This window comes from Cyprinodon variegatus, unplaced genomic scaffold, assembly GCF_000732505.1.
Source record: "Cyprinodon variegatus isolate N-32 unplaced genomic scaffold, C_variegatus-1.0 Scaffold103, whole genome shotgun sequence".
In the NCBI taxonomy this organism is placed as follows: domain Eukaryota; kingdom Metazoa; phylum Chordata; class Actinopteri; order Cyprinodontiformes; family Cyprinodontidae; genus Cyprinodon; species Cyprinodon variegatus.
This window is the reverse complement of record NW_015150556.1, coordinates 1,158,154-1,177,080: the sequence shown is the minus strand read 5'-3', so window position 1 is coordinate 1,177,080 and position 18,927 is coordinate 1,158,154. Positions and strand designations below refer to the sequence as shown.

The 18,927-nt window shown below is 37.7% G+C and overlaps 1 protein-coding gene across 10 annotated transcripts in view; it reads left to right on the top strand.

Annotated features, from left to right (window-relative positions):
• Window positions 1-18,927, top strand: part of mef2c (myocyte enhancer factor 2C) — an 84,889-nt gene that overhangs the window by 43,389 nt on the left and 22,573 nt on the right. For all 10 annotated transcript variants that reach the window (XM_015374439.1, XM_015374438.1, XM_015374435.1 and 7 more), the window contains one exon: window positions 5,873-6,076. In XM_015374439.1, coding sequence (XP_015229925.1) covers window positions 5,873-6,076 — 204 coding nt within the window. The remainder of the gene's footprint in view (window positions 1-5,872; window positions 6,077-18,927) is intronic.

The following is an 18,927-nucleotide window of genomic DNA, read 5'->3' as shown; positions in this document are numbered from 1 at the left end:
TGTGCATATTTTTAACTGCATATGTCTGAAGCTCCCCTGGGAAGGTGGTGAGGATGACGAGGAGGATATGAGTGAAAAGAAAAGTTGTTAGCGTCCTTTAAGTTTCTGCTCAATAATTTCCACTCTAGAAAGCAGTTCCATTTTGTGCTATGAGAGATTTATAAAAACTATTTCACAAAATTACAAATCTTTGAGACTTAGATTACAAAAACATTCTAACTGGAAGGCTACCCCTAGCCTAGCAAATACATTTTGAAATGCTCTTTTAAAATTTTTCTTTAATCTCTATTAGCTGAAATCTGTGGCTTATGGGGATGAAAAGAGCTCTGAAAACTGTACCGGTTAATGCTTGCATTCTTGTTTTGTGTACGTGGTGACAGGCTTCACGCTTCAGTTGCCAGCATACTGTGAAAAGAAAGACTAGGTTTACACTCACACTTGTATTAGTCCACTTTCCCAGCAACCAAAGTGCCATCATGTCAGGCACTGTAATGATAAAATAGGGTTTTGTGGAACATTGATGAGCAAATGAACAGAGGATGTGCAAACTGACCCCTTATTTTGTGCATTTCTCATCAATCCAATACGTTGCAAATTAGCTATATTAATAGTTATTATCCTAATAAACACAACATTTAATTTGAATTTAATTATATCTAATTAGTATGTTTTCAGTAAACAGGGAAATATGATTTTTCACAAGACCTTTTTGAAAAAAATAACTAATGAGATAAAATAAACATTAAATGAAATCCCTGAGAAATTACATATATTTAATTTTTGTTCAATGAATACAATATATGCACAATTCTTATAGAATTAAGATTTTTAACAGCAGTTCTGCATTTTACCAGTTTGAGAATGTCAGTGTGCTGTTTCTGTTTTTATTGCTTCAGTGCCATTTTACTCATAGCAGTAGTTCAAAAAGTTCATACAGAAAGCGTGTCGAGTCTTTCACGAGGTTCAGAACCCCGTCCCTATGAAAGCAATGAAAAAGGATCTAAACAGAGTGCAGGGATGGCCAAGTGAGTTTTTTTTTAGCTCCCCTCACTAACTTTTGCTGGGCCACCAAGTGCAATTAATGCAAAATTATGTCGGAGAGCTAGTTCACAGCTGTCGGTTGGGGTTGCTGATGTTTTTTTATATTGCAAATTTAAGATCTCTCATATAGCAATGGGAAAGCCACATGAGGACGGAAATTTTTGTATCCTCAAGCCGTGACAGAAAAGTTTAGAACATAAAAATTCAGTCGATGAGAAGCAGCACAAATTAGCACATCTCACATATAGTATTTAACCAACCATTTGTCATCTAGGTAGCATTCACGTACAAGCCAACTGTCTTTATTTTTAAATTGTGTGTTTGCGTTCAGGCCGTTGCACCGTGTGTGTTTAAGGATGCGTGCGGATTGGTTTTTAAAAAAAATGTTATACTTGTGTCGAAGGTAGCAGGTTGTACGTGTCAGGTTGAGATATGTGGGCGTGGTGTGATATTTATGTGGCTGTTATTGTTTGGTCAGTTGAGGCTTTTTGTTATCACACTTATTCCCTCAGCACTGTTAAACACAGTGTATGTGTGAATTATGATATGTGGGAAAAGCATGCATGCAGTTCCACATTCATGATTTTAAGTTAGACAACCTTGATTCGATTCTTTTCCTTTTCTAGCTGTTAAGATGAGGCTTCTTGTCTAAAAGTTTATGATTTATAGATATTTTTGATGACAAAATAAAAAAATATAGATGACCTTAAAAAAATCGCTTCATACCTAAAAGCTATAAAAATGGCACTTTATGCTAACATTTTGTATTGAACCAAAGCCAATTTTATTTTTGGCAGTAGAAATCTAAAGCAGGGGTCTTTGGCCCTGGTCCTCATAACTCATTATATCCTTTTTGTGTTAAATAGGTCTCTGCTTCAGATCACTTGATTCAAATGATTGCATTGCTCCTCAGCAGCCGTTAAGGGCTTCAAATACCTGATAAGCACCCATTTATTTAAATCAGGTGTTTAGAGGTAGAGAAAAACCTAAAAAAAAAAACAGGACTTTGGGTCCCGAAAGACCAGGGTTGAAGACCCCTTACTCTAAATTCAGATCTTATTTATCTGTAATTCTTTGCTGACAAAGCCAACTGTTTATTTTATTTATGAACCCATTTAGACTTATTTTTAGAAATTTATTGAACAAAAATAAAATAACAGAAATTACTGAAATTAACACATAGATGCTTGACCAATGTTCTTTTCTCTTTCTAAAGTTGAATATTCCTTGTTGATCATTCAACTCCTAACAGGATTTCCTAGCAGTTTTTATTCATAGCGAGCTAACAAAAGATTGTTTTCTCCATTTATATAAAGTAAATTCTTTACTTTTAGCTTTTTTATGATTAATCTTTTATGCTGTAGCAGTTGGCTATGAAGCGATCCACCACACTGCTGTCAGTTTAATCTCAATTTAACAGGCACCAGAATTAAACTGAAGACCATATCTGAAATATTTTTTTTTTTCTGGATATGGATCTAATTTCATACTTTGATACTTGTTTGTATAAACCGTGCTCAGATTACTTACTAAACCCATGTTTTTAGAGATATGATAATAAAAAAAAACTACCAGCCACAATATGAGAGGTGTCAGTTCACTTGCAGATGAGGTACTTTTGACCCTTCAAATTGGGCCCTTCACATTGGAACATCTTTTAAATACTTAAAGGTGCCAGATGCGTTAGTAAATGGATACAGAAAAGATAATGGAGCTATGATAGCAGTTAGCTGTGCCTTGTGTCTACAACTTGCATTAAACAGAAATGGAGGACAACACCCTATGTGCTGTGTTCCTCGACAATCTGTTTTTACCTTATGTTGTGCAAAACACGTCTTATTGAGGGGCTCATGTGTAACTTCTACTGGAGTTCAGTCACTGAGGCTCCCAGATCCCTTGGAGACAAATACTTCAGTTTCAGTTGTGGACGATACAGGTAAAGGTGTGTTGGATATGACAATTAATCACATTGTCTAAAGGTGTGATTTAATCTGAAGACATGAGAAAAAGGTTCTTTTTTTTCACATTTCCCAGTGACTGTGTAAATGTCAGCATGGTATTTAGAGCCCAGGGGAGCATTTTCTCCTTGTGTCGTCACTGAATCAGACGAATGTTCTGAGTTACGTGACCTGACGCTGCTCACACAAGTTTGTCAGGAGTTGGAAAGCTGTTCATGTCTCTTTCAGCCTCTTGCCTGACAGCTAGCTCAGCATGATGCTTTGACATCTCACGGATAGCTTTAGAGTTAAACAGGGGCCCTGGAAATATCAGGATTTTGCTTACTTTAGTTGAAAATAAAGACAGAAATAAATAAATGCTAGATTAAGGGGGAAGATTTAATATTGAATTTCCATTGTGGTCCTTAGAAGATATGATTTCAGAGAATTCAATTTTATCAATAGCCTTTCTTTCTTTTACAGTCATGAAAGCAAACTGTAAACTGTGGCACATTACAGATAAACTTCAAAATCCCATTCATGGTGCAGATTTGCCACAAACTGAGACCTTTTCTGTAAAGGCTTAAAAGGGTCTTTATGCTTGAGGTGATGGTCTCTTTATTGTACTCTGAGCATCCATTTATTCTGCGTTTATTTTGTATCTTTTGACCCAATTAAACAGAGGAGAATAGACAAACATGCGTTTAATCAACAAACTCAGATGGTTAGCTACCAGCTGGGCTTGGCTCTGGCAGCATTTTCTCGCTGTTAAAAAGCTTGGTCAAGATAGATCTCTAATACACACACATTCACAAAGGAAAATAAAAAAACAAGATTCCAATAACAACACGGAGTGTTGCTCAGGGAAGCTGGCAGTGGCAGTTTTTTCTTCTTCTCCCGGCACAACTAAAGAGCTTGCACACATGGCTTGGAAAAGAAAGCAGGTGCAGCTCACTGGAATTAACTCACTTTCACTGCTCTAGTTTTGATCCAAACAATAGGAGGAATAGAGGCTGTTCTATTTTCACAATGTGACCACTTTGTATGCCTTTGTAACAAAGGCTACTAATCTTGGGGCTCACACAGACATACACAGATGTAGTTGCATACCAACATAAAGAGACACAGACAGAGGGGTTGCATGAGACAGTTCTTGTGGTTTTATCTTGAGTAGATTACCATGCATATGCAAACAACTTCAAGCAGAGTCACAGAATTTTGTCTCTCAGTTGCTAGCTTTTACTAGCAGGCATATTACAACCATGTTAGGTGAAAGATCAACCATCCCATCCTTATATTTTAGATTATCAAATAATATCTGGTTTTATTCCAAAATTCCAATATTTCTAAATTGAAACAGATAAACACCCAACTCCAGCTAAACTGATATGTCTTTTTAAGTAAAAGTGGGAAAAAAGAAAGTCAATGTTAAATGGAAACCATCAGATTTCTGGTATTTTTTTATTATTAATTTTTGTATGATAGTTACCAATGAAAGGAACTTGTTAGGGGCTCAAAGATTGTGGAAGTGGGTCACACAAACAAGAATTAAATGGACAACTTTAAATCAAAGTACATTTATACATACCGGTATGTTAGAATCACCTAGATTTATTTACATTAAATCTGACCAAAGTTATGCTATTTGCAAATACGATTTAGTATTTAAATTTAGTCTGTAATTTGGGAAAGCTAAAAAAAAAAAGAAAAACAACAACTCCGAAACATTTCCAGCTGCAATTCCACCAAGGCTGAATCTGCAAAGTGTTGAGTCAGAAAACTGGAAGGAACGCTGTGTAACTTTTAAGCCAAGTACTGTATTAGCATCATTTGCGATATCTGTCTTTTTGGGCCACTCTCTGCCAGCTATCACGTGTAATTAGCTCATTTTAATGGGTTGGAACTAAAATGGTTTGCATGTCTTAACATTTGCGCTGCAATCTGTGTTGATCATCTGCAACATGCCTACTTATTGCACTTAGAAAAGAAAAATTGCACATGCAATTCTGCTTCCCTTATTTTTAATATTTTAGGAGAAATCTTGAGTGGTGAATGTGGCCTCCATTTCCAAGTAACAAAAAAAAAAGCTCTGTTGTGCTCTGCTATCAGATTCCAAAAATAGAGGAAGACTGTCTAGTTTTGCGACAGTGCAGTTTCACTAAAACTGGAAATTACAGGTCTAGCACACCTAGTGGCTAAAGGTGTTTCAATCTTTTTTCTTTTTTTTTCTACTTTATTGGTGAAAAAAAATAGAGATCATGTTTTATTTTTCTGTCTCTATTTTCTTTTTTATCAAAACAAAGGAAAATAAGATGTGAAAAATTTTAATTAATTGCAAGGTACCAAGGATATCCGGTTCACTGGACACATCTACAAACAAACACATTGATCTAAATGGGTTAAACTTTGCTTCTTTCTCACAAGACACTGTACTTGTTTCCAAGGGGAAACTTTAACTTGACACATGTTCCACAGTACACCCCTGTGATCTTTGATGTACAAGCAGTAACTGATCCTCTTTACCGTTATCTGACTGAGACGGAGTATTTTCAGTTCCTCCTTTTTTTTTCTTTTTTTTTTCCTGGTATGGTGGATGGACTGTTACAGTCAGAGTAGATTGAAACATCAGCAGACTTCACTCTATCTTTAATGATGTTTCCTGTAGAACAGATATTTTTTGAAGAGAACAAAAATTATAATTTTAGATTTCTGTCTTATTTCCGTATTAAATCAGGATTGGTACATCATCTGTGTGCTTTTTATTTTCTTTCTACAATCTATACTTCTAGAGAATTAAGTAAATTACATTTAGTTCTAATATTTTCACCTCCCTGCTTGAGTTGGCATTGCTTTAATCTTATCCTATTTTGTTTTCTCTCTTTTTTCTCACCCAGGTGACATTTACAAAGCGAAAGTTTGGCCTGATGAAGAAGGCATATGAGCTGAGCGTGCTGTGTGACTGCGAGATTGCCCTAATCATCTTCAACAGCACTAACAAGCTGTTCCAGTATGCTAGCACAGACATGGACAAGGTCCTCCTTAAATACACTGAGTACAACGAGCCCCACGAGAGCAGAACCAACTCTGATATTGTGGAGGTATGTTACAAAAAAAATCACACAGTCACACACAAACATACATATAAACACATATCCTGACATGGAAGCACTCACAAATGTAGAAGAAGCAGACAGATGGTAACTGCGCTTGTGACTCGTTCAGCAACCCTCACTTCTCTCTTTTAGATTTCACACCTAAAAGAGTGCAAGAAATAATTGCTCCCATAGCTTGACGGTCGTCCCCAAGGGGCTTGGTAGCAATATCAATCATTTTCTCAGAAAAGGCATTTTAAAGCTTTGCATTATGTCATGAGTTTCAAGAACATATTTTTCTTTAAATGGCCTCCTCTTTCAGTTTAAACTTCCCAGCAAAAAAGAGGTTGCCTGTTATTGATCAGGGTTTCTCAGCTGTCCCCTGTGGTGCATAATCACTGCACCCTGCCCTTGGTGTCTTGTCATCATCGATGTGCCTCTAAGAGGAGGATGTTGATCTGACTTGCTTTGGACACATGTCGCCAAAGTGGCTCTAGGCGACATTAAGCAGCGCTACCAGCCCAGACACTGGATGCAGGTAGATCAAGCAGGAAATGACGCTCGCGGCCTCCTGAAGCTTTAAGCCTCCAACGTGAACCTGTTATGCAACAGGAACGCCATCAGACCTGGTGGGTAACAGACGTAAAGGCATTCATGCAGGGTTTATATCTCTCTGCCCTTTCCCCCTCCTTTTAACTTAGCCTTACAGTACCACCGTCTAACTCTGCCAAGTATAAAGTAGAGTCATTTAAAGTCCATTTTTTTTCCTCATGCATATGAAAATGTCCAAACACCTATGCAAAGCAGTTGTTCAAGTGATAGAACCCACATATATTATGCTATATATGCAAATTTAGATTCTATTAGATCTATTTTTTTTATGTTATTCTTATAGATTTTTCTAAGGTCCATATTTGTGTGACCATTTTTTCTATATTTTCTTTGCTGCTGTAAACACCAGAATTTCCCCATTGTGGGAAAATAACACCATTTTCTATTCTATTCTCTTCTATTCTATTCTATTAAGGATTGAAGTTTTTATGTTTTATTATTCTGAGTGTTTTGTGTATGTCCCATTTTCATATTGGGCGCAGATTTAGAAGGCATTTCTATATTCAAGTTTTGTTAATGTTTTTGTTTAACTGCCAATCCGAAGTTAAAAGCCCCGGACTTGTTGTTTTATCACAATTTAATTAAATGAAAACGATAATTATTACCAAATATAACAAGGTCTTACTTTGCCCAGGCCAGCATAATATTCATTTATTAATTCATAACCTTATTCTTTGTAATTATCTGGTAATATTGACATCTAAAATATCACGTTGGAGTGATAGTTCAGCATTAATAAGGTATGGTTATTTTAATAGCTTATATCTTATAGGTTGTTTATTACTCTCTTGGAGTCTTCGTTAAGTATGAGCAGATTATCTCGAACTGGAGGCTAAAGGAAATAGCTAGCCAAAGAGGAGTTAAGATCAAGGTGAGTTTATGCATTCTTAAAACAACTCCCCCTCAATTTGACATGCAAAAAATAAAAATAAAAGAAGGAAAAGGATACATTTAATTTTCTTGTGTAATATCCATGGTGGTGATGAGCAGGACTGCTAATCCAAAACTGGAACTGAGCTAAATAATCTGGTGTTATATAGAAAATAGAGGTTGGAGGTGGCATATGATTGAACTTCTAAAGCCGTTCTCTTCAGAGATTTAAAAAATAAGGAGATAAAATAAATATCAAAAGCAATCACTTAAACCAACAATATATTAGCTTTTGACACGGTATTGTAATATCGGATGATTACTCTGACCAGAAACACTCTCATATGTTTTGAACTGTAAAATAATCTGTGGTTCATAGCCTCCACCTCCATTTCAGTTGTGAATCAACCTCTTTGTAACCAACCACCAAATGCAAAGGTAACAATGGTTTAAAGGTTTAAAAATGGAACTGCATGAAGCGCTGCAATATTTTTGAGATTAGAGCTTTTTTAAGATTGAAAAGTCTGCTTTGGTCTTGTCCCTTCTTAGACCAGTTGTTGGTTTTAGCCTCCGAGGTAAACTAATCTAAATTTATACTAAATGAAAACACCAAGAGAGTTATCTGCTGTATGTAAGATATGAGCTGGTTAGAGCATTTTATAAGAACCTCAAATCGAAAATCCTGATTTATCCGTTTAACTGTCAGTGTGGTAGAGGAATGCTGGATTATATATAGTTGCATTTGTTGTTGTTGATTAACAGCAGCATAATGATATGCTCATAATTCATGCAGGACACATACAAAGGTATTTAAATCTGTTATTGGAAAGCAAACAAACAGATATAAAGTAACAGAGTCCTTTGGCTCAGTGCAAAATAAAAAATTAACTCAAACAAACCGTTCATTTGCTGTCAGATATTCCTTCAAATGCATCATCAAATCGATGTACATAAAAAACTGCACAAAAAAAATGCCTATGATACTGAAGACTTTTGTCATATGTTTTTGGCATTATTCTCCAATTAACAAGCATATGCAAACATGTAACATTAAGTGAAACCTCAAACATTGGCTACTGATTTCAGTAGTGGATAGTTTCACAGCCATTTCCATTTTGTAGAGTCAAATGTGAAGAGTGTTGATGCAGTTCCTGCATTAGGCACTCAACATATGACTAACCTGACTGATGAAAACAAATGGAATGGACCTGGTGCATTATCACGGACTGTACTGAAAAGCATGACAGTTTATTCACTTTTTCAGACCTGCTTTAATACTAACCTATAATTCATACTAGCAAGCTCTTTTGAAATGTTATTCTGCTTAGGGCTTCATACACGCTATAAATCACACTTATCAATTTAGGATATAAGTCTGAAAGGCTAGTTTCCATGTGAGCAGTGTTGTTGTTAATGCTTCTAGCTCTTCACTACCAGTGTAGTTAGTCTATAAAGCTGCCCCTGCTGAACCCATGAAGACAGCTGTCACATGTTTCTGCAAGTGTCTGTGTTCTTTGTAGCTCTTCCTTCAACTGTGACTCCATTAGGGAGCACAGGATGGCTAACGTGTAAACAGCCGTGTCAGGGGAAAGACGCTAAAGAGCCTAGCGGGGGAGAGAGCTACGGTGCACTACCTACAATTTGATCCCCAAAGGACTGTGCGCTTTTTGAGCAACTCACTGTGGGAGAAATCGATCTAAAAAGGCCTCTAGCCTGAGCTGCGGTGTGCTAAAGGGATTGGCCGCAGGGCAAAGACTAGCACGTTTATCGTGGTTATAAGGGGGTGGGGGGGTCTGAGCAAGGGTCAGGATTTTTCCCTTGAAACCCTTTACTATGCTGTTTAGCAGCGTCACAGATGCAGGAACGTGGGAGGCTTGTTGAGTTTGCAGGGAGGAAAGAGCAAAGCAGACTTCCTGTAGGGATGAATGGCTGATGAGGAGGAGTTTAGGAACAAAATAAAGAGCTAGATTAAGGGATGTAGATTAACTAATATTTCTCCGTAAGAAAAGAATGATGTTTTTTGCATGACATGTTATATGTGTCATTTCTGACGTGAAATTGTAAAAGCTCTCGTCTTCAGCAGAACTGCATGCATCATTCTCCCTGTATTACTGCGGTGCCTGAAGTTGTAGTGGGAGGAGAGGCAGAGGTAGGGGAACGGAGCTCACAGTGTGGGCGGCTGGCATAGAGACCTGCTACATTAGCAATAAAGCTCTATGTAATTAGCATGTCTTTGGTTGATAATTAGCGTTGTTGAGAGAGTGGCACTAAGAACGTTGCACTGCCTCTCTAGCAACAGCATGTTTACAAGAGACTCAAGGGCTGATCTCTCTACCTCCTCTCATTCTTTTTCTGTCTTTCGAGTTCTGTGCTCGATTGACCATACGTCTTCTCAAAGTTTCTCTTTATTTCTTTATAGTCAATGCATATGTATTTTTGGGACAAAGAGTGGTAATCGAACAAAAGAAAAAGCGATGACAAACTGTCTCGATGACTCATTTTGAGCACAGTCTTATCTTGGACTACACCTCTATAACTATATATAAAACAGAAAAAAAAACAGTCCATAGCACAGTGGTGGGTTTTAAATTAAGTGTTATGGCTAACCACCTAGGTTGTAATTTCATTAGGAGCGGCACAGGAACTATTAAACAATTTTTTGTTTTTTTTAGCTACACCAAACAATTTCAAACTATTCTGAGAAATATGCTATGCATCTTAAAAAAAACATTTGCCATATTTAGTTCAGACTAAGACACATTTCAGTTCTGGATTGTTGATTTGATTTAGCAAAAAGAAGGAATTTACACCTAAACAATAAACGTCTATCAGATTTATGCACTTCAGCAGAATATTCTGTAGTGTTTTTGATTGTGCAATTTAAAAGTTAACTGAAACCAAGTGTGAAACTAATCAACATTTTGAACATTTATGGCGTGCATTTTCTTGTTTCTTTCTCTGCTGCTCCTGATTACCCATAAACCGACGGTTATCAAGGGACAAAATGAAAAACACTTTTATGTATTAAATTGTGCACTTTAAGCATTGATATTTAACTAGGTCACTTAATAATTAAAAATAACAATGAAGGTGCTTTGGGTAAAAAAAAAATAAAATAAAAATTTCAAATTGTACTCAGATAAACAGAAAATAGCTCAGAGTAATACTATTCATTTAGAAATTCAATTCACTAAATGACATTATGATAATATTATACAGTTCGATGACAGACAGATGTTTTCAAGCCTTCATATTTATTAAATATGATGATTGTCTGCTTAGAGCTAATTTTAAAATCAGAATTCTACATCAGACAGGAGTTGATTTGACTATCGAAATGTAATTTTAGATGTAAACTGGATTATCTTATACTAAATTATGATTTTCAGATTTAAAATCCTATTCTTTTTAGTTTGTTAGTTTGTGAAAACCAAACATTTTTATTTGAATTATGTTCTATTCTAATAAACAAGTCTTAAAGACACAACAACACAGTTTGTGTTGTAAAAAAAAAGCTATGTTTGTGTTAAAAAAATTAAAGCATGTTAAATGCAAATGAGGAGCTTACACAGGGTGCAGTTCGTATAACAAATACTGCCATTGTTAGTGTCCCTCTTAGTGCCATTATCAAGTCACATGTAATATAAGAAAAAATAAACAATTTTTCATTCATTTAAAGCAACCTAAGAGGATTTATATTTCTAATTCCACCATTTGATTACATGTCTTATATCACTGTGGTACAAGACATGTAATATACACTGTTATCAGGACTTGCCTAAACAAGAGAGTAGGTCCTCTTAATTAATGATAAATGCTCAAAGAAACATTTGAACTCATCTCAGCTCTCGCAGTATAATAAAAGCAAACACAGACATTGATCCATCATCTCTGGATATCCATAGTGGGTTCAAGTGTGTCCTGCTGGCAGGTCCATGGCTCACTCTGAGCCTGGCTCCAGATAAAACAGATATGCAAGCAGATATATTCCCCATACTCACTGTTTGCCAGACCAGCTTCCTGGACATGTGAAGAACATTAGAGCTGTGTTTGGAAAAGATGAGAGAAAAGAACCATTTCTCATTTTTCAGTCTTATTGTATTCATACTTAAGAACAATCACTGTTCCCATCGTTATTGGTGATTTATTTTTCTGGTTCGAAGGGGGGTTGGTAATTACCATTGCACATGAAAGAGTCCTTTCTTTTTCCTCTCCCGATGATTTCCCAAAGCAGAGCTGGCTAGTTCATGCTGTGATTGAAAGACCTTCAAATCCAAAAAAACACTCATGGCTATGCCAAATCCCTACACCACAATGTGCTGTTCTTCCTACTGCCTATACAAAGAGTCCAGGTTTGTGATGCCACTAAAGGGTTTGTTCCTGTTGTGGTGGTTGAGATATGTGTCCTTTACAGCTAAAAAGAACCTCAGTGGATAATGCCTGTATTTGTTGTATTCACTTGTACAATTTGACTGATTTCTGTTTGATGATATTATTTTTAGCGTTGCTACATGGATACCTTGACAACTGTTTTGAGTGCTGTAATGATCTCAAACAGAAGCACACAGTTTTTTTTGTCAGTGGCTGAAGTATCACATGGAGCAGCACATGAAGCGTGGAACTTAGGTGACCTGCCTGCCTGCCAGAGGAGGGCTACTGGCCTATCCCATTTCCAGCAGATTAACCTAATCGGAAAGTTCAGATCACCCTGTAATCTTAAACAGGAGCAGCACGGACTTGATTCCCTCACCCTAACCTCTGCTTTTTTTTTTTTTTTTTCAATTTACTTTGCCTACATTTTCTCTAAGAAGGAACTAATGAATGAGGGATGGAGACAGAAAGGGACAGAGGGATAGATGAGTGCTAGAAGAGAAGGAGGGAGGGAGAGAAAGAGGGATGGAGGGAGAAAGGCTGGTAATTATTTCCAAAGGTCATTCTGTTAATGACTACCTGCTTGGCTAATGAGATTCAGCAAAGCTCCCTCACCATGTTTCACCCTGCGTATGTTTCACCCGTGCACCAAGACGTGTGAGAAGCACAGGTGTGATTTCATCCCAGTGACAGTCCACCAGAGAAGAGGGAAGGGTGTTAGGGAGGGGGTGGTGCTGTGGGGGAGTGCAAATGAAGAAACATAAAAGAAATCACATCAAGCCAGGTATGGCTCACCAGCTCAGTTTACACTTGCAACAGACATTTTTTTTTACAGAATTCTAAAAAGTCTTTTTTGGGCAAGATCACTGACCTCAAAAATGCCTTTTTTTTGTTAATTCTGTCCTCTTTTTCTGTTTTCTCATGAAGTTCCTCCAAGTCAATATGACATGTGATCTCCTAATCTGAGCTGCCATTGTGCTCCTGTTCTGCTGCGCTCTTGTGAAAATATTTTCCAGCATGTATGCTATTCTGTGTGCTTATTTAGTTTCTAAACAGCGTGGAGAACATTAGCCTTGGGGAGTTTTCTCTGTTGAGCGGCTTCACTGAATGGCTTCTTCTCATGGCTCTCAAAGACTGTATAATTACTTGGACTTGAATGTAATTTATCCTCCATTACTTTTAAATGTGTCAGCATCCAAGAGAAACAGCGGGGGTCATATCATATCTTCTTTGCTTTTTCAGTTGTCCACTGTAATTTTGCGTGCAGCCGTTCTGCGGTTTCAGAATAGGGCACATGTGGCGTAACACGGGGTGGAGGTGAGGGGTGGGGTTGTCATGGCATTCACAGTGCCTCAGTGTTTACTAGCGATCGACAACAAGGGTTGTTTTTGCTGGTGAGACGAGGATTAAGAGCTGAAGCTGCTTTGACGGACTAAGTAAATTAACCTTTTGGCATTGGCAAGCTAAGAGTATCGCAGTTTGTTAAAACAAAGATTTGGATGGCAGATTTTGCACATGCTTTTGCACACAGGCCCTAAAAGGGGGGGGGGGGGGGGGGATAGTCACTAACTACAGTTTAAGGTGGAAAACATTTCCAAAGATTTGAGGTATGTTATAATTGTACCATCTTGAGTGAATAGTTTGTTGCTTTATTTGTAAGTTTTGTTGGCATAATCGCTAGTAACTAGAGTTATTCTTTAATAATGTTCATCCATACAGTTTGGTTTTTGAGAGCAATTGAGGTAAGCTGTTAAAAAATTTCCATATGAGCTACAGATCTCTCTACAAAGTTACCGCGGATCTGTTGGCTACTTTTACAATTATTTTTTCACATGCGGTTTTCTTTGCCAGGTTAGGTACCAGGTAGGTTAGCAGTTAGTTTTATCAACTATTAGTATAACGGTGCCTGGTGGATTGTTTTACAACTTAAAGTGGATTTAAACCTCAGCAAACTGAGTTTTTGTTTGTAACCTGACAACATCTGAAAATTTACAAGGTGTAGAAAAATGTTTCCAAAGCTAAAACTGACCAAAAATGATGTGATATTTCACTTTCAACTATGTTGAGTTTTGTATACCCTATGCCCCAGGCCATTCACTTTTTTTTTAAACTTGATGCCTAAAACACAGATTTTCTTTGTTGCCCTTAATGTATGCTTCGCAGTCATGTAAGCCTCAGAAATAGATGTCACCACAAAATGTACCCACCCCCCCACAAAAAAACAAAACAAAAAAAAAAAAACAGCACAACTTCATTTGAAGTGTTCTCCTTCTAATAAACGTCTCAAACAATTTGTTGAGGTCTAAAAATAAAATGTGGTGAAGCTAAATATAGCTGACTGTGTTTTGCCAGGAAGGGATAGAAGAATAGGACTGGGATCACTTTCTTTCTCTCTCTCTCTCTCTTTAATTTTCCTCTCCTTGTGTTTTAGGGTAGGTCAGTTGGGGCTGCTTTAGGCAACAAAGGAGTGAGTAAGCAAAGTATCAGGGTATTCATCCAGCCCTCCATCTCATTTTCTCTCTTCTCTCATCAACTCTCTCGCTTTTGGAGAAACGGCTAAGAAGATTTGCTCCCCAGCGACCACAACCAGAAGGCCGTTGGTGTGAGACCTTGTGGTGCCTTGATACATTTGATCCCTTGAATAAGAAAATCTATTAGTTATCTCTCATGTTGCATTCTCTCTTTTTCTACCTCTCTCCCGAATATATTTCTGCAAACAGAGTATCCTTGACTTATTACAGAAAAAAATACATTTGTTGGATACTATATCGTCTTTGTCAGTAGGCTTACTTTTTTTAAGAAGATAAAAGTGACACAGACAGAGGCGTTGGCGTCAGACGTTGACTGAGTTCCTGTTTTATAGACTGCGTGCCTTTTCTGACTTGAAAGAAGTTAAACAAGTTGGTTGATAATATATGTGATCTACAGACTCAGCACTTTTTTCCACATCAGATGCCCGCTGACCAGAAAAGCAGAACCTCAGACAAAAAATTATACCACTTGCATCTCTGTGAGAGGTGTTTTTTAGGGTCAATACCAAAGTGGAAGTCTGAGGTACTCGCACAACAACAAATGGGAGGTTTTAAAAATAGACTGTTTGAAATGTGCCAATATGTGGTCCCTGTGGTGAGGCTGCAGCGCAAAAGGCAGGCCACTTCTGAGGCCATGCTGCCAAAAAGGCAAGGCTTTTCCACTGCACAGCCCAAAACAATTCACGCCAGTCATTAAGATGAAATGATGCCCTGTGCTTTGAAACTATTTGTGGAAATTTTTTTTAGAATAATGAAGAACTATTTTTAAAGATGGCATTCCCTGCCCTGCCTGGGAGTACCCTCCCACCCCTTCCCCTCTTCCCTCCCTCTTGAGTGTGGAAACTCAAGGTCACAGTATAGAGGTCAGCGGGCCGGTCATTGTTACTCAAGGCCCCCCTCCAGCTCCCTTTTCCTGCTATGGTGCCACGCGATAAGAGACAGAGAGACAAAAGACGCTAAGTGAAGATTAGTGGTGTTAGGAGGACCGAAAAGTAAAAGCAAAAAAAAGAGACTTCAGTTCTTCATCCAAAGACACTCTCGCTACTTTGCTTTTGAGCCTGTAATTTAAAACTATATTGATATTATTGTATCTCATCTGGAGTTGCATCTCTGACATAAACTGGTCATATCCCATTACTGCATATATAAAGCTTGTAAATCTACACTTTGTGGCAAAACACACACAGTTTATCCTCAGCTAATTGATTTTCTGCTCCTCATCAGAAGCTCATATGGATCTGTTCTCATTTGAATAGAGAAGTATTTTGCAAGTAGAGCGAAGACGGGATGAAAGATGGCCAGGGTAAGGGTGAAGACATAAGTGCCCTCTTTATGCAGTTCCACTGAGCTGGCATTGTGTGTCATAATGTCTATCTGGCTAATTATACAGTGTAGTGACAAGTCTGAATGACCACTTTGTTCCTGCGGCCGGGATGCTGCTGCAGCAAACAGTGCTGGATTCTGACATGTGCTAAGTGTGTGTCTCTTCCATATGGGAAACACTGCACCATCTGGTATTCTGCTGTGTACTGGCTAGCTAAAAATGTGTGTCTGTGAGTGCGCTCTTCTAAGTAGCAATTTTAGCACAGGCACCAAAACAGGGATATCGTCTAAAGAAATGTGGAAAACTCTTTGTTGCTCAAAGCCACTTTGCTCTCTACATACGATTTTCACTTCTTTTACCTTTGCAAATTTTACATATTATTGTCAGTGTAATCAGTCCCTTTAGAGTCTAAGACTTCTCTCTAAAGTTAGAAACAGCACAAATTGTTGTCTTTATCATAAAAACACCAAAACTTTGCTCAAACATTATAAAACTTAGAAAAGGGCCTCAGATTTGGGATTAAAATGCATCACAACATGATTAATAAGATTCTTCGAAGGCACTAAATCTCTAAAGTAAATGAAGCAATAGTAAAGTTCTCAACCAGAGTACTAGTGGATACGCAGATGAAGAAAAAAAAACATAGCGGGACACACTGTGATTAGGAGTCCCACTTCTCAGATGGGTAACCTACTAAATCAGCTATCTAACCCCAATCGCTCACACAGATACACACACCATGCCACCATCATCCATGGGCATGCCCCTCGACATGGTCCTGGCATGTTCAAACTACGCTTCATGAAACTGTGGCCCTCTTGCCTTTGGTCTGCCATCTGCTTCTAATAAACTAAGCCAGCCTGGTTCTTCTGATGTTCCCTTTGCTTTGAAAGCGCAGAACCAAAAGAGTAAGCCAGAGAGACAGAGTGCAAGACAGCAAGAGAGAGACAAAAAATGAGACCAAGCTAGAATAAGACCAAACAGGCCAACATTAAGTAGAAGCATAGGGAATAAAAGAACATCTCAAACATATTATTACTCGTTGCCTGCTTGCTGACGGTAAGGCCACCCCGATTGTGCTTATGGTGCACCAGTGCTGGAAGCTCTTAATCCACAACTTTTCCACTTCAGACTTACCTCCATCTGATTTGTAATGGGAAGAGACAGTGTTTCTCTTACTTGCCTCACCCTTACAAATATTAAACCACATTACACCTTACCAGCATGCACTGACTCAATGAAGTTTGTCATTTGGTAAAATAAACTCTGCTCCTTGTGGGCTTTAAGAACTTCTTTCCTTAATTTTAATCATGATTTAATCTTGGGTTGTAATATAATTCATATGGAATCTACCGAATATTACATATGCTTTTGCGTTTTTCATTGTACAGAGAGGGGAGTATTAATTCCTCTTTATACTGAAGTTGTATGTTGGATTGGTTTATATAAAAGATGTTTATTTAAATACACCTGGGTGTTCAGACATTTCCTAGAAATTTAATTACTCTATTTCTCTACCCATAATTATCAAAAAGCTATAAATAAGACTTACCGCCACCATATTTATTCCATTGTCAATTTCTTAAAGCTTAGTTATCACTATGGTGATCCAAAAGCAGCAGACATCTTTTATATGGCTAGTCATAGTCATCCAATCCTTGTCTTTACTTGGCCCAGACTGCATACCTTTACCTTTACTATTAACATAATATCCACACTTGACCCTTAATGAATTTAAAGTCATGCTTGGTCAGCTCACGACCACAGTAAAATTTTAGCCATATTTAAGCATTGGTAGAGGTCTTCATATAAAAGGTTGATTTTTTCAGATTTCAATTAAGATTCCAATTTTTTTAGATGTAAGGCAGTATCATTTTTCCTACTTCTGTTCTGTACAAAACTGAAAAAAAAAAGATTTTTCTATTTAACCACCCATATCCTTGCCTTAAAACCTTGAATTACCTCCATGTAGTTGGGTATCAGCCATTGTCCTCTTGTTACCATTAAGATGTTACCATTAACCACATGTAAAGCAAGCATCTGTAAATGGCATGTTTCTGTACTGGTACTGTCAGTCAGGGTTGAGGACATTGAAAAACATTCACTGGCCCGACTGTCACCAGTAGCCATAAACACAATATTGAATGTGTCAGACCCTTCAGCCACTGCCAAGATAACTGCAAAGGGGAAATGGTCAGTACTGAACCTCTTTCCAAACACAACCCATAAGCTAGCCAGAGTCTGTGAGAAATAAAGATGTGCCCATCAAGCCATCAGTGTTTTGATTCAGATACAGTTCGAGACATGGTTGAAGTGCAAAAAATGTGAGGAGTAGGACAGCGACAGCAAGACCAAGACAGACTGAGGAGCAGACTGAGACTGCGACATGGGGGCAGAAAGACGGATAGAGGGGCAGAGAGGGTGAGCATGGTGGCAGACTGCTGAGCAGACGGATCCTGGTATGGCGGGAGCTCTGGGCAGGCGTCATCTGTCCCTAGCAGACCCCCTGGGGCCACTCTGAATTCACACCCAAATACCCTCCGCTGTTTTTCTCGAGAGTGACATTAAGTTGGCATCCACAACCCAAACTATTAAAATTAGCTTTTTTTTTTTTCCTGTTATTAGCCTAAAATATTAGAGAACTTCAATTATATAGTTATAGAGTTTTCTGATGTTTATTCAGTGAACAGGGCAAGAAAACATAGGTTAATTTGTGTAGAAAGTTTTCAGTGACAAAAAAAAATCAAAGTTTTGTACATTAATATTAAACAAAAAATATAAACAGAGAAAAGCAAATTGCAGTGGTACAATAAAGGCAAGTTAAAAAGAGGTGGAATACAGACACACTAATAATGTTTTCGTAAGCAGCTCAAATAAAACATTCGAAGGCAACACTAAACACTGATCTTAAAAGTACCTGTGGTTTCAGCAATTGCTCTTGTAAAAATTACTCCAAATAAGTGAAGTAACTAAAAGCTACTCCTCCATTTTTTGGTTCTGGGTATGCACAGTAGACGTGAGCCAGAAGAATTTTATACGCTGACAACAATTCTGTAATATATTTTGGCACTAAGCCATTTAGTGATTTATAAAATCAACATATATATTTAAACTCTATTTACTGAGATACAGGGAGCCTATGTGAGGAC